This window comes from Juglans microcarpa x Juglans regia, chromosome 5D, assembly GCF_004785595.1.
Source record: "Juglans microcarpa x Juglans regia isolate MS1-56 chromosome 5D, Jm3101_v1.0, whole genome shotgun sequence".
In the NCBI taxonomy this organism is placed as follows: domain Eukaryota; kingdom Viridiplantae; phylum Streptophyta; class Magnoliopsida; order Fagales; family Juglandaceae; genus Juglans; species Juglans microcarpa x Juglans regia.
Window position 1 is genome coordinate 7,570,022 of NC_054602.1, and position 22,772 is coordinate 7,592,793.

Below are 22,772 nucleotides of genomic sequence, written 5' to 3' on the forward strand. Positions count from 1 at the left end.
TCCCTAGAATTCCCATTACGGGACGATTCCACCGAAAAGAGTAAATTTATTTTTTATTTTTTTAAATATATTTTCTTTATATTTTTTATTTTTATTTTAAATTCACAACATGTTTTAAAAATATTTCTTTAATCATTAAATAAAAAAAATTAAAAAAAGATCGGTGGAGGGTTTCGGTAAAAAATTTTCTGTGGGCATAGCATTTTCCTTCCCATAAATTGCTCCGTCATTTTCACGCTCTTTCTTTGCCTCAGGCATCAGTTGCATCGAAACTTCTGGAATTTCCGAGGTCTTTCACCAACCTTTTTGTCCCCACCTTGGCACGTTCTCTCTCTCTCTCTCTCTCTCTCTCCGCGTCAAATTATATATCCATGGCGCGCTGCACTGTACAGATTGCTTCCACAAAATCTACTTGCTTAACGGTTAGTGCTAGATAGCGACTTTGCTTCCGAGATCCAATGGAGGGAGGAGGCGGATACAGAGGACGAGGCAGAGATGGAGGTGGAAGAGGAGATTCGGTGGAGAGAGGAGGACCAGGAGGCGATTGTAGCGCAAGATCCAGAGACGGAGGCAGAGGTGGATGGAGAGGAATAGGTGGTGGTGGTGGTTATCAACAGAGGCCGTGGAGGACTGGGGCCCAGGGGTGGGAAGAAAAACAACGACAGCAGCAAGGCGATAGTAATGATGAATCTGGTCATTGGAGGTCTCAGGTGATGGGAACCGCATTGACGGGCGGTTCAGGAGAGGGCTCAAGCAGTGTTGGGGGTGGTAGCAGAGGAGCTTGGAGGCGTGGTGGTGATAATAGAGTGGGAGAATTATCGTGGAGGAGTGATAGTGACATTGAGCCCTCAGGGCCTGAACAGCAGCGAGTTGATACCAATGTTGAATCGGGCCAGTGGAGGGCTCTGGCTGTGGGATCCGCGTTGGTGGGCGGTTCAGGCGAGGGTTCGAGCAGAGTTTGCGGTGGTGGTAGAGGATCGTGGAGGAGTGATCATAATGCTGAGCCCTCACCTGAACAGCAGCAAGGTAATGCCAATGTTGAATCGGTCCATTGGAGGGCTCCGGTGGTGGGCGGTCCAGGCGAGAATTCGAGCAGAGTTGGCGGCGGTAGTAGAGGATTGTGGAGGCGTGGTGGTGATAATAGAGGGGGAGGAGAAGCGTGGAGGAGTGACAGTAATGTTGAACCCTCACCTGAACAGCAGCGAGGCGAAACCAATGTTGAATCGGGCCGTTGGAAGGCGCCGGTGGTGGGACCCGCGTGGGTGGGCGGTTCAGGTGAGGGTTCGAGTAGCATTAGCGGTGGTAGTAGAGGAACGTGGAGGCGTGGCGGTGGTAATAGAGAGGGAGGAGAAGCGTGGAGGAGTGGGACAGGTAAGAGTCCATGGATTGCTGCTCCACCTGTTCAGCGTCAGCTCCAGAGATCTCCACCTGAACGTATAGCTGGTATTTGACTTAATTCATTATATATTTATATTTGTTGTGGACCTGACCAATTTTGATGAAAGGGACGGTGAAGGAAACACCATTCCTGCTCTCAGACGAGCATATTTGTTGCTTTTGGCCGACTTGACCGGTAATCATATTCACTAATTGGAGCTTCGTTATTTTTGCCTAGTAAACATGCTTCAAACAAGTCAAAGTTTGCTCAGATTATGAGTCATGACTTAAAGGGAGAAAAACATGGGAAAAATGTGGAGGTAAAATTGGTTGTTTCATTATTCCTTCAGGGCTGTAAAAAAGAACCGGTGAACCGGTAAAACCGACTGAATTGGTGTGTTCGGTCCAGTTCAGTATCGGTCCCGTTCTTAATAATCAAAACCGGTTTGAAACTAATCCGGTTTTGATATTTAGAACAACAGTACGTATATTTTAATTTTTTATATGAGTTTTTACATTATATATATTAATTACTAACTAATATAATATAAAATCTTAATCTTATTGTTCATGTTTATTAATTTTATAACATAAAATTGATTTTCATGCTGTTTTTCAGCTTTAGTTTGTAATTAATTGTTTTTTTTTTTGGTATACTTCTTGTATACTTGGACTATATCTAATTATGTGGTTTCAATAAATTTCTTATATAAAAAAAAATCTTATAACATAAAATTAATGTAGCATTTGATTATTGATATTATATAAATTAATCTTATAAATTTTATTATAACATTTGAATTTTGATATAACATAAATTAATGTTATAATTTTTAATGTAACATTTGAATTTTGAGATAATATATAAATTTTAATTTTATAACTTTTTAGCCAAAAATATATAAAATGAAGAATATAGATCAATTATTTGTTAAAGTTTTGTTGGAATATGATTTTGTTTGAACGGTAAAACCAAAAAAATAAAACCAAAATCAGAAGTTCCGGTTTCGGTAGTTAATTGATCCGGTGTTGGTTTTTAGATTTTCAAAACCGATGTATGCTGGTTTAGTTTTAAAAAATGTTCAAAATAAAATCGAATCGAACCGATTACACCTATAAATTTTCACCCTGAGAGGAGATTTGCTTTTAGGTTTTGTTTATTTTTTGTAAAATGATTTTAGAAAATAATTTTCATGATTTTTCGGTATTCAGTTGCATTTAGAAGAATCAATTAATGAAAAATGATTTCGGTCCATGAAATCAATTTCAGCTTAAAAAGTTCAATTTTAAAAATCGATTTCTAATTTTGCTTAATAATACTTATAAAAAAAAATTTGGTTAATAACCCTCAAGTTTTAAATATTACTTCGTTTCTTCTCTCTTCAATTCTCTCAATTGCCTTTCCTTCTCCTTGATATTTACCTCCTCCTCCTTTTTAAAATTTTTGAATTTAATATTTTTAAAAGTTGTATATTTTAAATTTATTTACTTTTTATTTATAATATTCTTTTGAGATTTTTCAATTTTTAACATATATATATTTTTTTCTTTTTAGTTATTTTTTGTTTTATGAAACAGGACACGATAATTATTGGTTGAATTTCTCGTGGAATGACCATCTAGATCAATTTTAAAAGTGCAGAGTAGAAAATTGAATTAAAATGTACAAAGATTTTATTTTAAGACAAGACTGCAAAGGATGATTTTATTATGATTATTTAGACAATTTTAATTTCTTACCAACATTTTTTTGTTTCTCAATTTTTTTTTTTTTTAAATGACCATTCAATGCACAAAAAGACCATTAGGTTCCTATTCTCAAAAGATCATTCAGTTTTTACTTTCAAATTAGCTGACTATCAATTTAAATAATTTTGATGTTTATAGAATTTTAAAAATAAAAAACACTTAGCTTTCTTTCATTCATAACATTTGTCTTCTTTCGGTCAACCTTATCATCCATTAATGTGTTAAATGACCATAAATTTAAAATAACTTGAAAGGCCATAAAATTTTAAAGGTCTAAAACACATGTTTTATTCGTAACATTGTCTTCTTTCGTTCATAATATTTCACCTTCTTTCATTTATATGTATTTCGCTAAAATTAGTTATCAAAGAAGATCATGTATAAACAATTTTCACAAAACCAAGTTATAAACAAAATTGAAACTAGAATAGAATTAAAATCTTGACAATTTTCCGTACATAGCTTGGGTGTGCGACTAGTTACGTTAAGTTTGGAATGAAACTCCTATTTTTTTATGAGTTGGTCTGGCTTTTCTTCAACTATTATTAGCCATTAATCAATTATATTTGAAGTTCTTATTGCTTGACTTGCTTTAATCATCACGTGATTGTATTCAGTATGTGTAACACTTGATTCCCACTTTGAAAATGAGTAACCCATATAAAATTGGTAGGTAATAAAGGTAGTTACGGGTGTTAGGTCTCATATTAACTATTTACTAGATGAAATTTGGCTTTATAAGTGATTATAAAAAGTTTCAAACGAATTTTTTTCGGGTTTGTAGTTAATGTGGCTGGTGCTTTTCCAAGGTCGTTACATATGATTTTAGAGTTTTGTAATATGTCGTTTATAAAACTCAAGACCACATTGAGAATGGGAATAACCCACATAGAGTGAGTAGGTTTTAAAGGTAGTCATGGATGCTAGGTCCCATATTAACTACTTACTAGTCTTATTGGGTTGTAGTGTAGATGTAGCCAACTCTTTCTAGAATCATTACATTTGGTATCAGAGCCACTTAGTTGGCCTGACAAGGATATCAGGAATTTAAGAGGGGAAGATTCACCTCTTTTAATAATAAATAATTTAATTTTATATATTGGATTATTTGCATTGACTTCCTTAGACGTGAACTTTATTCATGTTTTGAATTTTGAAATCTTATTTTGGGAAGACTAAGTTCTTTGTTAATTACACTTTAAGAAAACTGTTCCTTGTTAAAGTATAAAAGTGCTGATAAATTTTGAATAGGAAACTAATGGAAGACGCCAATATTTTGGGAACAATACAAGGCCTTTTCTTTTCTGGCTGTGCTCTTCATTCTGTGGCAAACAACTAACTTTTAAAGCCAGACATATGTTCTTTGTTTTTTTGGCCCATACATTATTGTTCTGTTTTCTTCTCTATGGACCAACAAACCACAAGAAAGTCTGAATCAATCTCCTGATCTTCTGTATGAGCAAATGCTTTCTGTTTTAGAAAAAGGGAGCCGTATTAATTCAACACTTTCAGCAGCCACAGATAAACGGCTCTTTTTTTCTTCACAGATCCTGTTCTTCCAGAACTGCAATCTCTGAGAATGTCAGAGAAGGTGACAACTTTTCAATCTGAACCTCTAGAAGATTCAAACAGAAATCTTCCGGTGAAACGACCTGATGAGGGTGGCACACTAGCTACCCGAACAACCACGCTTTGTGTCAATCACTTTCCTGTCAAGTTCAGTGCAGACACTGTTATAATGCACTATGATCTCAATATCAAACCAGAGGTGCCGCTCAAGAATGGTCGACCTGTGAAAGTATCAAAACCAAATCTGTTGATGATCAGGAATAAATTATCTTCTGATGATCCTGTACGATTTCCCTTGTCGTTGACTGCATATGATGGCGAGAAGAACATTTTCAGTGCAGTATCATTACCCACTGGAAAATTTTATGTGCAACTCCCTGAGGGAGAAGACACAAGGGGTGGTTCATATGTAGTTACCATCAAGCTTGTGAATGAGCTCAAGCTTTGCAAGTTGAGAGATTACTTATGTGGTTATCTTTTGTCGATCCCCCGTGATATATTGCAAGGATTGGATCTTGTAATGAAAGAGAACCCAGCTAGGAACATGATCGCAGTTGGCCGAAGTTTTTTCCCAAGAGTACCTAGGGAAGGAGATGATCTTAGGTGCGGCATCATGGCATCTAGAGGGTTTCAACACAGCCTAAGGCCCACCTCCCAAGGTCTAGCCATGTGTCTGGATTACTCAGTTTTGGCATTTCGGAAGCGAATGCCTGTTATAGATTTTCTTGGGGAGAATATTGTCGGTTTTGATATGCATGATTTCCGAAGGTTTAGGAGAGAAGTAGATAGGGCACTGAAGGGGCTGAAAGTTAATGTGACTCACAGAAAAACCAAACAAAAGTTCATCGTGAGGGGCTTAACATTTGATAATACAAATAGGATTCTATTTGATGTAGAAGATCCAGAGTGCAAGAGTTCAACAAGGAGAATCAGGATTGTTGACTACTTTAGGGACAAATATGACAAGGAAATTTTGTATAAGGATATTCCCTGCTTGGATTTAGGAAAAGGAAATAAGAGAAATGATGTGCCGATGGAGTTTTGTGTCTTAGTTGAGGGGCAAAGGTATCCAAAGGAGCATTTGAATAGACATGCGGCCATAATGTTGAAGGACATGTCATTAGCAAAACCAAAGGTTAGGAAGGATGAGATATGCAGCATGGTGTGCTCTAAAGACGGACCTTTTGGGTATGTAAATATGAAATTCCTACTTTTTATTTTGGTAAGACCTGTTTATTCTGTTGTTACTTTTCTGCACTTGCTGTTTCATAAAAAAACAAATTGGGTGCTGTGTGCCGTTAGTATTTGTAGGAAGTTGTCTCACTTAAGAGTGAAAATAATTGTTTGGTATGAACAATTTATCTTATGAATTCTTATGATAATGCTTGAAAATACGTGCTAAATGTTACAGTTATATTGTGCTTTATGTTTCATGTAGAAAATTGAGTATATTCTCAGTAGGTGCAATTTGCTGTCCTTGTAAAAAATGCTAAAATTATCACGATAGTGTACTTGGCTTTCATGTTGTAATATGAATTTTTTATTTTTATTTTTAATTTTTTTAATGTGGATCTCATGCTGGCCACCTGTAGTAAAACTAAGCAATGAACAACATATCCGTTTTTTGTTTCTTTGAAGGATATTTGTCACTGCAATGGCTATGGTAGCCATGTGTAAATTATGAAGTTTGAGTGCCATTGGCCTAACAATTTTAGTTACAATTGCATTAGTAGAAGCGTGCTATGAGTATGTAGTTGATAAACTAATAAATGTTGGACACATGAAACTTACATCTGCAGTATCTTGGTGATTTTGGGGGCATTTTGCCTCATGATGTAGATAGTTTTGGTGTCAGATTCATCAAACATTATTAGACAGAGATTTCCATTCATTCACATATTGGATCAATATGTCATTTTTCAAATTTGGTTTTGTTTTATTGGCAGTGGAGGTATGGTTCAAAATTTTGGACTGAAAGTAGATTCGAACATGACAGAAGTTACAGGGCGCATTATTGAGCCACCTGAGTTGAAGCTAGGTGCTTCTGATGGCAAAACAATTAAGGTTACAGTTGAAAAAGTGAAATGCCAGTGGAACCTTGTTGGAAAATCAGTTGTGGAAGGAAAAAGAATTGATAGGTGGGGTGTTATTGACTTCAGCTCTTCCGATAGGGGTAAATTCAGACTGGATCGTGATGATTTCATTCGAAAGCTTATTAATCGTTGCAAAGATCTGGGAATCCACATGGGGGATCCTTGTGTATGTAAGCGCGCAACAATGGATATATTCTTAAGGCTTGACATGCTGCGTGAACTACTTGAAAGCACGAAGGAAGAGGCTTATAAGATTTATAAAGGTCATCTACAAATTCTTCTTTGTGTGATGTCTAAGAGGGATCCTGGTTACAAATATCTCAAGTGGATCTCTGAGACCCAAGTTGGTATTGTGACACAGTGTTGCCTATCCACTAATGCTAACATGGCAAATGACCAGAATCTTGCAAATCTTGCTATCAAGATAAATGCCAAGCTTGGAGGTAGCAATGTAGAGCTTAATGACCCTCTGCCCCACTTTGAGGACAAAGGTCATGTTATGTTTGTAGGGGCTGATGTCAATCATCCTGGTTCAGGGAACACTACAAGTCCATCTATAGCTGCTGTTGTTGCAACCATGAACTGGCCTGCTGCAAATCGCTATGCAGCACGTGTCTGCCCACAAGACCATCGAAAGGAGAGGATTCTGAGTTTTGGGGACATGTGTCTGGAACTTGTTGAAAACTATGCTCGGCTCAACAATGTTAGGCCAGACAAGATTGTGGTCTTTCGTGATGGAGTAAGTGAGAGCCAATTTGATATGGCCCTCAATGAGGAGTTGTTAGATTTGAAGAGGGCATTCCAATCTGTAAAGTACACGCCAACTATCACACTTATTGTTGCCCAAAAGCGACACCAGACTCGTTTCTTTCCGGAAAGTGCCCGGGATAGGAGTTCCCTTGGCAATATATCTCCGGGCACAGTTGTGGACACAATAGTAGTTCATCCATTTGAGTTCGACTTCTATCTTTGTAGTCATTATGGAAGCCTTGGGACTAGCAAGCCCACGCACTACCATGTCCTATGGGATGAGCATGGGTTTACTTCTAACCATTTGCAAAAGCTCATATATGATCTCTGTTTTACCTTTGCTCGGTGCACTAAACCTGTATCGCTAGTCCCACCGGTCTATTATGCTGATCTTGTCGCTTATAGGGACGCCTCTATTTTGAGGCAATGGAGGGACATTCCCCAGCTTCAACAGCATCCACTTCCACATGTTCAACGTCATCTTCTTCGTTGTCAACATCGTCACTTGATCAAAAATTCAATTTTTTCAAGTTGCATCCCAATCTAGAAAATAAAATGTATTTTGTTTAGAGGCTTGCATCGGTGATCCTTGATCTCTTGCTCTTTTCTTCAGGAAGGGGTTAGGATAAACACCTTTGTTGACGATGCCCGATGCCCTCCTTTCCTAATGTGAATTGGCAAAGGAGTTTGTGCGTGAATCTAATGGGTTATGACTTATTTTCGTGTCTAGTCTATCCTCTAAAGAATCAGGGTTTGTGTGGACCATTTAGCTTTATGTTCCGTGCCTGTCCGTGTCCTCTGTGTTTCTCATGGTTCAGTATTTTGCTAGCTATTGTGTCTTTATATTTCCTCTCATGGTTCATTGTTATGTTAATGCGTCCTATATTTATGTTTCCTCTAAACAATCAGGTTGATTGTTTGTGGACCATGTGAATTCAGAGCAGTGTTCCGCTTACGTTGTGTTTTCAAGGTTCAATGTTCTGCTTTTCTGTGCTCCAGGCACGTTTTGGATCCGTTTTGAGTTTTATTTTTCTTCGTTCATAATCTTAAAGGCAACTGTGGATAATATGTAGAACCAAGAACTTTGAGCCCGTGGAATTATTAAACCAACCTTGATTCTTGATTCAGATATAAAGCATTCGAATATGATGATATAAACATGGTGGAATGGGTTACTGCTTTGAAATTAGAATTTATAATCTAATTTAGGCAATATCTATAAAAAGATTTTATAAAAATAAATTCTTAAATTAACTTGACTTGACGTGGTTTGTTTGTAATCACCCAAAGCTCGATAACTTTGTTTACTTATTTTTTGTCTCGTCTAAGTTAGAAATTGACAATCTTTTTGCATTATTTCCACATACGAAGAAATACACACTCAATCAATAGATTTCCAAACCCAAACTGTCAGATTTTTTTCAAAAAGTCGAATGCGAAACTCACGGCCGCACATGTTTCCTTGTTTTATTGAATCTTTACACAAATGCTTTGATCGTTTTCATGATTTCGGATTTATTAGATTCGATTTATATCATACCTTTATCATTGGCGCGTGAGCCCATTGTGTCGATACGATCGCGTGTCAAATTTCGATTTGAATATCATTCTATCTGTTTTTTTTTTTAGACGAGGATTCAAAGATAATGGAAATAAAATATCCAACCATACCAGATTCTATCAACATTAAATGAATGGAAACAACTTATAATTGTTTTACAATTTATTTTTAATTAATTAATATAATCATGCCATTCCATTAAAAATAAAATTTAATATTATAAAATTACCATATAAAATAATTATAAAATATTTGGAGGGCGATCATTTTCCAAGAAAAAAAAAATATGAACAAATGATGCATAATCTTTTTGGTTAAACTTAAGACCATTTGTAAATGAAAATGAAAATATATAGCATTGAAAACCGCATGGCTGAGATCAAAATGGCGTAACTTTTGCATCGGAGTCTCTTTGCAGTTTGCACCGACTCTACCCGCGTCACCGAGGCTGCCAAAGTGCCAACGCGCATTGCACCACACGAAAGCTATATAAATGGAAGTCCCTGTACGAAAGTGCCGGCTCTTAATACTTCTAATTTTTCATTACTGAAAAGAAGAGAAAAACATAGGGTAAAGCGAAAAATTCAAAGCTCTTCCTTCGTCCCAAGTCAAGAACTAGTCCCGGTTGTTCCCTCCGATTTCTTCATCACTAGGTTTTCAACATTTCCTCTCATGATCCTCTACTTGATTAATATTATTGTTGTTTTTATTTTTTAAATTTAGAACACCTTTGCGATATTTTTTCCGATCTTGAAAATCTCTATTTTCTGTCTTGAATTTTCTTGTTCTTTTTTCTTTTTTTATGGATCGCGTTCTTGATTCATTCGAGATTATAAACTCTAACATCCTAGTTGAAACTCACCACAAGGTTTCATTCTGTTTGGATGCCATGAAACTTTTGATTGTTGGGTTAATCATCCTAGGAATGGTTGGGGGTTAAAGAGTCAGATTTATAGTAAGAATGAATTGAAACGGTCTCTTTCCCGAAGCGATGGGAGAAAAAAAGAAGTAAAATGTAATGTCTGAACTCCGATGATTTTCTTTTTTTGATGGTTGTTGAAATAGCCAATGGCCGTTTCACTTGAATGAATTCTTCGACAAGATTTAGTTGTATGCTTCGTTATGTTTATTACGAAACATATTTATGTATTTAAGTTGCAGATGGTGCTATTAGGTACACTAGGACCCATTTGTTGAGGCTTCGTATTTTTTAATGCAGTCCCTTCCTTTCTAGGAAAAGGAGAAAAGCATTTTACTGCTTGGAACTCATAACTGTGAGATGATTATGCATCTTGATTGGCTGTACTATTCTACAATTTGAAACTAACATGCTTATATTCTACCTATGATGTTATACTGTTGGCTACCATCCAGCACGGGAGGTTACCATTTTGGGCCAGAGTTAGGGAGATGGTGAAGTTAACCATGATAGCTCGTGTTACTGATGGCCTACCATTAGCAGAAGGACTGGATGCTGGTCGGGATCCACAAGATGAATTCTACAAGCAGCAAGCTAAATCTATATTCAAAAATTTTTCAAAGGGCCAAAATGAACCATCAAGAATGTCGATTGAAACTGGTCCTTATATATTCCAGTATCCTCTTTTTTTTTTTTTTTCTTTTTTTTTCATTTATGATATATTATAAATACTTAGGTTCTTTATATGGATAGTACTGATATTCCATTTTTTTTTTTTTTGTAACTCTTTCATTTAGTTTTCATTCTGTGGCGGCTTGATATCGGACTTGAGCATTCATTGTTCATTCTATATGCTTCAAATTTTTTTTCTGGTCAATATAAGGATATTTTTGACCAAGTAAATGATATCTTGGTACTGAGTTGGTAGTGCAATATCTCTACTCGTAAGAGTCAGGCTGTGTTTAGGTTTGCAATGTTTATGGTCTTTTAGATGTCAGAGCACAGTGTTACAATTACTGATAAAAACAAGAGGGATGTCAGAGCAGAGTGAGAGAGGAATGAAATGGAAAATTCCATAAGGGGTGTGACAAAAGCTTGTTTAGGGTGAATTTCCAGTCTATGATTTAGCCTTTGTTGGAAAGGTACTATTGCAATTTACAGCCAAACATGTAAATAAACTTGTATGCTCGATGTTATTTCACCCTTGGGTATGACCATGCAAATAGGCACTATGTAAGGTTATGGTTGGAAACAAATTATACTACTAAGATTCAACTGTTGTTGCTGGCTAGGAGGTTGGGCTCAGGGTACAGTTCATGCTACTATGATTTTGACAGTGTAGTCTAGTCTTTTTCAGAACATCTTGCTTTCTGATATGTGACAACATGCCGTTTTAGCTTTTTTGAACAATTATCAAATAACATTTAGCTTTCCTGAACAATTGGGTTCCATAAGATTATACCCTTTGCCTTGAATTCATTTGTACCTTTAACTCCTTAACACAACTATTCAGCTACATCATCGAGGGCCGTGTTTGTTACCTAACTATGTGCGATCGTTCTTATCCAAAAAAATTAGCTTTTCAGTACCTGGAAGAGCTCAAGAATGAGTTTCAGAGAGTCAACGGGGATCAAATTGAAACTGCAGCCAGACCTTATGCTTTCATTAAATTTGGTATTACTTCAATGTATTTTAATAATATTTTCTCCTTAGAACCATTTCTATTAGTTAGAAAAAAGTTCACTAGGAATTGGTATGTGTTTGTTGCAAGATATCTCTTTCTTTGTCTCTAATTTTTTTTGGGGGGCTTTTCATTAGATGCATTCATACAGAAAACCAAGAAATTGTATCTGGACAGCCGCACTCAACGGAATATCTCAAAGTTGAACGATGAACTCTATGAAGTTCAGCAAATAATGACCCGGAATGTGCAGGAAGTTCTTGGTGTTGGTGAAAAGTTGGACCGTGAGTTTTTCCTTGCCTTCTTTAACTCTTACACATTCTTATTTTGAAATTTCTAGTTTTACATGATTATATTTGTTGGAGTGTTGCCTTCTTATTCACTGTTGGGTGTGTCCTTTTGGTTAGTTCTGATCTTGAGAAGGGCCGCATGGACCATTGCGTTTGATGGTCACTTGTTTGTTTGAGTTTGTAGAATATATTTTTTGAAGTATCATACAATGCGATTGAGAAGCATGTGTTTGAGCTTGAGCGCCGGCTGTTCTGGGCTTCAGTTGATTTTTGTGGTTGCAGAGGGATGAGCATAAACAGAGAACATAGAGAAGGAGAGAGAGGAATATACTGACTGAGGGTTTATGTGAGAGATGGAGACAAAAATGGAGATATGCAGTGGGATGGAGAGCTTTGTGTGAGAGGGTTATTTATATAGGTCTTTAGCAATTTCAGATGCTTAGGAAAGAGAAATTCTGAAGGACTGTTTTGTTGTAGCCTAAGTAGGAGAGTGCAATTTGACGGAGTATTACAGCATTTGGGTGACCGCACATATACAGAGGGCCATGTGCTAGGATGATAGTTAGTTGAATTTGGCTGGTTCTTAATGGGCTGGGTACTATCAGGCCTACTTATCCAATCCAAGACTCATCTTAGGCAGGAATGGTTGGGCCTGTGGGCCCAATAAAAAATAAACACATCCCAACCTTAAGGACTTGACCCCAGCCTCTATTGCATCAAGCACTTAGGTGCAACAAGTAATCCTGAAGGGTAATTTTGATTTTGAATAACTGCTTTGCTCACCCCCATCATTGTCCTACCCATCCCATGGGTGTTGCAACAGTTTCTTGGGGGACAAATTTTTTTTTTTGATAAGTAATCAAGAAGTTTTATTCATAGTAATAGGCAAAGCCCAAGTACCCAGGAAGTATATGTGTGAAATACCTATCTATAATGTACAACAGAAAGAAGAAAGTCATGAACATTGAGTCCATTACAAACAATAGCCCCCACCCAAGAAAACAAAGTTTTAAAGAAAAAACGTTTAAGCTCCTCCATTGTTCTCTCTTGGTTTTCGAAGCTTTTGTCATTTCGCTTCCGCCAAATACACCAACACATACATATAGGGACCATTTTTCATATTGTTGCTACTTGTGTATTTCCACGAAGACCTCTCCAGCATGCTAAAAAATCCACCAATCTACCGGGCATAACCCATGATAAACCAAGTCCTGTAAAAAAATCAGCCCATAGGTCCTGGCCACCTCGCAATGTAGAAACAAATGATCAACAGATTCGCCATCTTTCTTGCACATGTAACACCAGTCTAATACCATTACTTGACGTTTCCTTAGATTATTCGTGGTAAGAATTTTGTCCAAAGCTGTTGTCCAAACAAAAAAAGCTGCTTTTGAAGGAGCTTTGGTCTGCCATATGCTCTTCCATGGGAATGAGAGCCTGCCCTGATTTGATAAAACTCTGTGAAAAGAATGGACCGTGAATCTACCTTTTTTAGAAGGGCTCCAAAGCATCCTATCCATCGTACCCTCCGTCATACGTACTGAATACAAAGCCGCATAGAATTTTGAAATGACCTCCATCTCCCAATCATGGGCTGACCTAATGAAATCCACGTTCCATTGAGGGGAGCCATTAGAAAAAGCAAAAATGTCCGCTATCGCTGCATCCTTTACTCGTGCTAACTCAAAAATGGCGGGGAAAGTGTCTTCAAGACAGCGTTCACCACACCATTTATCATACCAAAATTTGACGCGAGAGCCATCGCCCATCCCAGTATGTGTATGTCTCCTGAATGTCTCCCAACCCTTCCTAATGTTTTTCCACAACCCTACCCCATATGAACCACGTACCTCTTTCGAGCACCAACCGCCCCATGCTTCCCCAACCTGTGCATCAATGACCGACTTCCACAAAGCCCCCCTTTCTTGTTGGTACTGCCACAACCATTTACCCAATAAAGCTTGATTGAATTTAGTCAAGTTATGAATACCCAACCCACCCCCAAAAACTGGATTGCATACCGTGTCCCAATTGACCAGATGGAACTTGAACTCGTCCCCCAAACCACTTCACAAGAAATCACGTTGTAACTTCTCAATACGGTTGGCAATCTTTGTTGGGAGTGGGAATAGAGACAAAAAGTAAGTGGGAAGGTTAGAGAGAGTACTTTTGATCAATGTAAGCCTGTCACCTTTGGATTAATACAACCTCTTCCAAGATGCCAGCCTACGCTCCACCTTTTCAACCACAGGATTCCAAATCTGCTTTGATTTGAAGGAGGCACCCAATGATAATCCAAGATATTGAAGAGGTAAAGAGGATACCTTACATCCCAAAAGAGAGGCTAGAGCTGCCACTTCAGGAACATTCCCCACCAGTACCATCTCAGACTTTGACAGATTAACTTTCAAGCCCGAAACCACTTCGAAGCAAAGAAGTAGGGCCCTCAAAGATTGGATATTTTCGAGATTTGCTCCACAAAATATAAGAGTATCATCAGCAAATGAGAAATATCAAGAGAGTCGAAATTACCATTCCCCACCGAGAACCCATGGAGAAAACCACCTTCCTCAAGCCCTACAATCATCTTACTAAGGGCTTCCATGACAAATAAGAATAGTAATGGAGATAGCGGATCTCCCTGTCTCAACCCACAGGAGGAGTCAAAGAAGCCCGTTGGAGAACCATTCACCAAAATAGAGAATCGTACTGTTGAGATACAAAACTCTATCCATTTCATCCATCTCTCTCCAAAACCGCATCTTGCAAGTAAATAGAGCAGAAATTTCCAGTTAACATGATCATAGGCTTTTTCCATGTCTAATTTGCAGATTAAACCAGGTTCCCGAGATTTGAGGCGTCCATCCAAAACTTCATTTGCAATTAGAACCGAGTCTAGAATTTGTCTACCTTTGACAAATGTGTTTTGTGGCTTCGAAATTAACTTTTCCATCACCGTAACTCAATCGATTTGCTAGCACTTTGGAGAGAATCTTATAGACCCCTATCACAAGGCTAATAGGACGATAATCACGCACATCCACTGACCCCACCTTTTTTGGTATGAGTGCTAAGAAGGTGGCATTGAGGCTTCTTACGAAACTAGCATAATAATGGAACTCTCAAAAAACCCGCATAAGATCACCCTTGATCACCTCCCAACAGGTTTGAAAGAAGCCCATAGTAAAACCATCAGGGCCTGGGGCCTTACACTAGCCATACCACGGACAACTTTGCGTACTTCTTCTTCTTCAAAAGGCCTCTCCATCCACCTTGCACATTGTTCGTCTAAGACTGAGAATGTCAACCCGTCTACTAATGGTCTCCAAGATTGTTGTTCGGATAGAAGATGTTCATAATACTGTACCAAGTGCTCCTCAATACTTGGCTGATCCGAGAAAACTACACCATCAACCATCAAAGTATCTATAGCATTGATCCTCCGACGCGAATTAGCCACCCGATGAAAGAACTTTGTCTCCAAGAAGTCTCTTCCATTAGTAACACTCGTTCAAGGTCTGTAATTACCCGTCTCTTGTGGACTTTTTCAGCTTCATTAAGAATTCTTGCCTCCTCCTCACCCTCTAGGCCCTGTAACTCCTCCATAAGGGAGTGTCGCTGTGATACAATATCGCCAAACACTTGTTCATTCCATAACTTCAGATCATATTTCAGCGCTTTTAGTTTCCTTGCCAGAACGTAGCTTGGAGATCCTTGGAACTCATACGAAGACCACCATAGACTGACCCTGTCTACAAAACCGTCAGATTTAAGCCACATATTTTCAAATTTGAAATATCTTCTACCTCCTTGGATGTCTCCACAATCCAAAAGGATAGGGAAGTGGTCAGAACAAACTCTCGGTAAGCGTCTTTGAATTACATCCGGAAAGTGTGATTCCCATTCTGAAGTTAACAAAAATCTGTTGATTCTCGACCAAGAAGGGCGATCTCGAGTATCGGACCAAGTATATAAGCCTCCCATTAGTGGAATATCCATAAGCTCCTGTTCTAAAATAAAATCAGAGAATTCCCTCATAGCGGGAGTTATGTGAGATGTACCTGATCGTTCACTTGGGAAGCGGGATACATTGAAGTCTCCCCTTATACAACTTGGTACATCCCACCAACTAATGATTCCAGCCAACTCTTCCCACAATAAGCTTCTTTCTGAGTCAAATTAGGATCGTATACACTTGCAAAAGCCCAACGAAACCCATCTTCTACATTTACAAAGGAGCACGCCACAGTGAATTCACCCACATATTCCTCTACTCTTTCCACCACTCTTTTATCGAACATGATAAGAACACCACCCGAGGCACCTTTAGAAGGTAGATACGACCACCCAACATGATGCCCTCTCCACAAACTACGAATTATTTGCCTTGTAATTAGTTCTAGTTTGGTCTCTTGCAAGCAAATGATATCCACCTGCCATTGTCGGAATAAGTTTCTGACTAGGAGTTGTTTGGCCTGCTCATTCAACCCTCTTACATTCCAAGATATAATTTTTGGCTTCATAATAAAACCATAGATGCCCTTCCCTTCCCACGCCACCGACAAGAACTTCGCTCCCCTCCCTCATCGTTCATATCCCACATAAGCCTATTGAGTTCTCTATCTCTTTTTTTGCCCAAAGCCTGTGAGGAACCAGCTTTAGTTGGTGTATTTGCAGCTTCAACAGCTGTGAGTAATGCCAAAAATTCATCATCAAAGCCCACACATGTAATCCCAACAATCTATTTAATTTCCATGGCTTTTTGGATTACCCAACCTGAGACCCTAGGATGAAAAGAGTTCAGAGGAGTGGGTTCTAACCCCTCAGCAGGGCACTTGCCCCTCTCCACTCCATCTATAGACTCACAAACTACCAAAATACCTTCCATTGCACTGTCCTTTGGATTACCCAAACTACCAGCACTGTGATGGTCCTCCAACGTGGGTTTCAAGGCAACTGAAGAAGGTTCCAGAGCCATACACAGTATCTGTGCAGTTGAAGGTGACAGGGATGGCCCAGACAACACCTCCGTCGAGTTCTGTGATTTTTCACAGTGTTTCGACCCACCCAACAGCTCACCCATCCTCTCCTCCGTGACCTCTTGCGGAATGGAAGCTTCCACAGACGCCGGCGACGACATTAGCATCATCGAGATGGCTGGAGGCAACCCAGAGGGGACCGTCGCACCCTTTTGTCCCAACCCACACGACCTTGCTCCTTTCGATGAGAAACCAGTGGCCTCCTCTGAAGCTTCGAGCTGATTCATAACTTCCACAGACGCCGGCGACGATGTTAATGTCGTCATGATGAGTGGAGGTAACCCAGAGTGGTCCATCGCACCCTTCTGTGCCACCCCACGAGACGAGGAACCTCCTGATGACATCCCCCTCTGAAACGCACCTACCTCTGTAAACGAGAATATTTCCGGCACTGGTATTCCGCCGCAGGTATCGCCGGAAACAATCCCTGAGGATGACGGCGCCAAGCCGTCGGTGGTTGACGACAGCCCAATGGCTTTCGACCCTGTGGCTTTCGACCCCTTCATGGGAGAAGGCCCAGCCCTCTTGAGGCGCCACCTCCACTTGGGTTGGGCCTAGCTTGACCGGCCCAGGCCCATCTTGGCTTTTAGCCTTAACCCAGCACCTTGATGACCCAAGCCCACTCCTAGGCCCAGGTCCCCATTTCCTACCAGCGCTTCAATAGCCTTCTTCAAATTATTGAGTTCACCCTTCACACCTATCAATTCTTGTTTTATCTCAAAAAGGGTCCTCTGTTCCTCCCTTTCCAACGTACAAGGGCTTGACATAACAGCTCCAACTGCCCGAGAGCACTCCCCTGCACCCCCTTTCTCCTTGTCCGTTTCTCCAAATTGAAGAGCTCCAAATTGAAGAGCCACCTTCTGACACGTACTGCCATGCACCACCACCCTGCCTTCTCTACCTCCACCAGTAGCCTCAATGTAGGACTTGGCTTGCCCACCCACCTCTTTCCCCTTCCCCCTTTCCCCCCTTCCTGATCCACTGCCTGAACCTTAGAGGAGCATGATAGCATCAGCTTCATATCCATGGACAGGTTCTTCCACCCCTGACCTTCCATTCCTGTCGGAAACACCAGCATTCCTCGATGGCCATGGCCACCATATTCAGTTACTTCCAGATAAAACCCAAAAGAGTTAACACGCCGATGAGCAACTAATACCAAGGAACCAGCTCGAAAAGTCTTGTAAAACTCATTTCTTCCCTTTGCAAAATAGCACTCCTCCATCGTGTTTGCTAGCCATCGGGAGCAAGGAATACTAAAAGACATCACCTTTGAAAACTTCCTACCTCTTTCAGTAATACGAAAACAGTTTCCCCCCTCTAGAGATAAGATGAACATCTTATTTTCTACAGATAAGTGTTTTACCACACCCATCTTACCTTAGCACAATACCAGTCTCAAGGAAAAACTAATGAGAATGGGGGACACATTTAGAGGCCTTATAGCATGGATTTGTGCAATTAATAGGAGTTTGTCCCTTTTTTGGTGTCGCGAGGGAGTGTGGAAAAATAGAACCTTTTTTTTTGTTTTTTAATTAATAAGAGATTTATTACCAAGAATAGGCATAGCCCAAGTACACATGAGGTATACAAAAGAAAAATAGAACTCTCGCATGGAAATTAAAAGGGATAGAGATACTTTAATACCTCAACTTTTTCATTTATTTTGAACGTCACACTAGATAGACATTATATTCACAGAATGTGATTTATTAATGAGAAAACACTTGGGCTTGTAATTTAGGATTTTTTAAAAAATAATATAATAAAGGAACGTATATTTTTATGATAGATATTTGAGCAAATAGGATTGTCTAGTTATTAAAGAGCCAATCACTAAATTATAACTCGTCTAGTGTTGGGAATTGAAAAGGGAAAAACCTATATTTTGATGCCTTCTTATATTGAAAGCACTGATCTATATAGCTTGGGTATTGAATTTTTTCCAATGCATCTAAATCCCATCCATTATGAACATGGAGTTTTTCAGAGCTATTCTTTTATTTTTTAATTTTATAATTTTCGGGTAGAGTAAATAGGAAGTAATGATGAATTCAAATTATAATCTCGTTTTAGGTATGACTTTGTGCCACATGCGTCCATGGTACTGTAAAGGCTATGAGGCAAAGTTAAAGATGAGTCTCAGAATTTTAAGAGCTTGAGTCTCTCTCTCTCTCTCTCTCTCTCTCCATATAAAAATACATATGCGTATATGCAAAGTAAAAATACATATGCGTCCATGGTACTGTAAAGGCTATGAGGCAAAGTTAAAGATGAGTCTCAGAATTTTAAAAGCTTGAGTCTCATACTCTCTCTCTCTCTCTCTCTCTCTCTCTCTCTCCATATAAAAATACATATGCGTATATGCTATCTATTCTCTGTTACACTTTATAGTTGTCACCTTGCACATGATATCATCTTATAATAACCAACCACCCCCACACTCCCCCCCCCCTCCCCCCAACCCCAACCTGCCTGCCCATAATTTCTCTTTTTGGATTTAAATTCTTTGATCGTTGTGAAGAAGTCTGAGAGGAATGTTGAAAATGAAATCTTGACATGAAGCCTTGAGAAGTTGTCACTCTTGGTTTGTTTCTCAGAATGTTGAAAATGAAATCTTGACATGAAGCCTTGAGAAGTTTTCACTCTTGGTTTGTCAAGTCCGACATCTGACTATTACTCTTAAAACTTCATTTAATGCCATTTGTACCAGTGCTCAGCACCTCATCCCATCCGTTGCTCTTTTTTTGTGATTCTAATATGATTTGCAGTTATTGTTTAGATATGGTAGTTATTTTCAATATATTAATGGTATGTTGTAATTTTTTATTCATGCAGAGGTTAGTGAGATGTCCAGCCGTTTGACTTCTGAATCTCGCATATATGCTGACAAGGCAAGAGATCTAAATCGACAGGTCAGTCTTTTTTTTACTGATCACTTTTTTCAATTCTTGCTATACTTTTCTTTCATAAGAATTTTATTAATAATAAAAAGGCACTAAACCCCTAGGGGTTGGCTCAAGTGGTAAAGGCCTTGGGCTTGAGGATATGCTCCCCCCAGGTCTAAGGTTCAAATTCCCTTAGGTGCAAACAATCTCTAGGGACCATCGGACTGAGGGATTTTCCCCTTGAATTAAGCGAGGTGCATTTGCGGGAAACTCCTTGCCGAGAGCCTGTGTACCCCTGGGATTAGTCGGGACGCTGTTTCCGGATATCCAGTGCCAATCAAAAAAGTAATAAAAAGGCACTATCCAAGTATACAAGGAGTATGCAGTAGATATTCATTAAAAAAAAACAAACAAACAAGGAGTATGCAGTAGATAAAACTAGCTTGAAAGAATACAAAGATCAGAAATCCTGAAAACTAAAGCTGGAAGAACATTAGTATGATACCATACAATGATAAGGAGTTCTAAAATGAGATCCTTCAGCTCCTCCACGTTCTTCTAACAATTCTTGAAGATCTGATCATCCCACTTTCTCCAAATACACATTAGACAAGTTAGGATCATTTTCAACAGAGCTTTAGTATGCAAACTGCCAAACTGACCGTTCAACACACGAAAAGGTCCACTTGTTGAGGCATGACCCAATCCGTTCTGAAAATACTAAAGACAGCTTCCTTTACTATTTTGTCATTCCTCCTGTGCATACAACACCAATTTATCACTATAAATCCTTCTCTTGGATAGGGCCCAACACGTCCTGCCTTCTCTTGGTCTCAATCTAACGAAGTCCAGCGATATGATTAAACAAAGAGGTCCACCTTCTAATTCTATGCTCCTCTAATAAATTCTACTTCCCATTTATGGGAGCCATCCACAATTTGCAAATTGTTTGCTACCCAAGCATACTTAACCAATGCAATATCGAAGAAAACAGGGAAAGGCCCCTAAGAAGTTGATCTCGACACCACACATCATGCCACCACTTTATCTTGGAGCCGTTGCCCTCCTTATATCTGGTGAATCTAGAATTCTAATAGCTATCGCACCCATATTGAGTTCACAGTTGTTTTGTTTCTGGTCAGAAATTAATGCTACTAGTTGAAATATTTAATTGTTGGGGGTTGATGAGGTAAAAATATCTGTACATTTTGAGTGTATGGTCTGGTAAAGCTGTAACTGTTGGCGAGGAAGCAGGTTCTTGTGCTGGTGTAAGGTAGGTACAGTTCCCTGTGATTTGCTAGATGCCTGATTACATTAGGTTATTAGATATTTCCTGTTTTTCCGTTTGATTTTTTTTTCTTAAGATAGTTCCAATTTCCCCAATCTGATTACGTGGAAAATTCTGCTCCAAGTTTTGATTTTTGTCTTCTTTTTTTATCCCGGTACACAGACAAGAATGATGGATTTGGCTTCGGTTTCTTATCCTGTTAAATTTTATTTGTCTCACTATAGGCTTTGATCCGGAAGTGGGCTCCAGTTGCAATTGTCATCGCTATTGTTCTTCTCCTCTTTTGGGTCAAAAACAAGATATGGTGATTCTATTTGCAGCTGCATTTCAGCTTTGCATTGTTGTCATTCACTGGATGGAGTTTTTCAGGCTTGTGCAGGGCTCTGGAGTGGGGGCACTGTTCCTTACTAAGAGAGAGCATTGGATATGCATCTGGCAGTCAAGCATATAGACTTATAGTTGATTCGGGGGAAATTAAATTTGAAAATTTTATAGGAAATCAGTTGCTAATTTTTATTTCCAGATTATAACAAAAACAGATTAGGTTCATACATCCGTGTATCATACTCTCCCTGGATTAAAAGATTTACTTTGAACTCAGAAGGGGAAATTCAAATGCTTTCTTCTTCCCCTCGTACTGATGCCCCCCAGTCTGCATGTTAAATCGATCAGAAATGTTTCAGTTGTGGTCCATATGAGGTAAAGTATTCTCACATGGATTGTTTTATTCTTTTGTGATAAAAAGATAGAACTGTGAAACCGGCCAATTTTTCTAGTTTTCAGCGACGACGGAGGTGGGGACCAGAAACGTGTTTAGGTTAATCTACAAGAAAATTAAGCTGAATGAATCGATTGTTGTTTTCTGTTATTTAGTTGCCAATGCTCTGCTGTTTCTGTTGACATGTGTTCCCTTCTACTAAAGGACACTGATACAAACAGCCTTCAGTTATTGGAAATAGCAGCGAAATGGTAGAAATTCGAAGTACAAAGGGTGACAGAGGTGGCCATTGGTGGGAATCTTGGTAAAAAGCGTTGAGATAGAGGTATTGGATAGAACAGAATGACAGGTGTGTAGCCACTAGCCAACCACTGTGTGACTGCTTTTAAACCACTAGTGGTTTAAAATACAACTCATCAACTCTACACAGCTATTGCAAAGTAAGGCTGGAGAGATAGTGACTATACCCTCCCTCACCATCAGCGGCTAGGGTGGCCCTCCCTAACCACCATAATTTTTGAAAACGCCTTTTTTCTTTTTTTAATTTTTGTTTGTTTAATTATTTAATAATTCTTTTTTTAATTTTTGTTTTAATAATGTTAAAATTTTTGTTTACATTTTGCTCAAATGTTTTTATTAATTTTTAAAAAAAATTTTGGCTGTTTTAAATAGTTTTGAATTGTCAAGATTGTTGTTTTATATTTTTTAACAATGTGGATGGCATGACATTTTTGTGTCACGTGTTGGATTCTAATTTACTTGGATCACGCGATTAATATATTTAGTAAGAGTTGGATTGAGAGAGTTGCTGAATTCTATTCTGGCAAATGGCATGAACTCAAAGATCAAC

The 22,772-nt window shown here is 38.7% G+C and overlaps 2 protein-coding genes across 3 annotated transcripts; both read left to right on the forward strand.

Moving 5' to 3' along the window:
* Positions 1-253: 253 nt before the first annotated feature.
* LOC121264353 (protein argonaute 2-like) lies at positions 254-8,265 on the forward strand. Its single transcript, XM_041167488.1, has 3 exons — positions 254-1,443; positions 4,674-5,883; positions 6,642-8,265. The coding sequence occupies exons 1-3, from the start codon at positions 459-461 to the stop codon at positions 8,083-8,085; spliced, it is 3,639 nt and encodes a 1,212-aa protein (XP_041023422.1). The 5' UTR covers positions 254-458; the 3' UTR covers positions 8,086-8,265.
* Positions 8,266-9,597: 1,332 nt separating this feature from the next.
* On the forward strand, positions 9,598-21,897 carry LOC121264355 (25.3 kDa vesicle transport protein-like). 2 transcript variants are annotated; one of them, XM_041167493.1, is made up of 6 exons: positions 9,598-9,752; positions 10,474-10,694; positions 11,532-11,692; positions 11,837-11,983; positions 19,867-19,943; positions 21,429-21,897. In XM_041167493.1, exons 2-6 carry the CDS (start codon positions 10,510-10,512, stop codon positions 21,510-21,512), a joined length of 654 nt encoding a protein of 217 aa, XP_041023427.1. In that variant the 5' UTR covers positions 9,598-9,752; positions 10,474-10,509; the 3' UTR covers positions 21,513-21,897. The 2 variants fall into 2 exon arrangements, with proteins under 2 accessions (XP_041023427.1, XP_041023428.1); XM_041167494.1 differs by having other exon boundaries at positions 9,606-9,752; positions 10,479-10,694.
* The last annotated feature ends 875 nt before the right edge of the window (positions 21,898-22,772 follow it).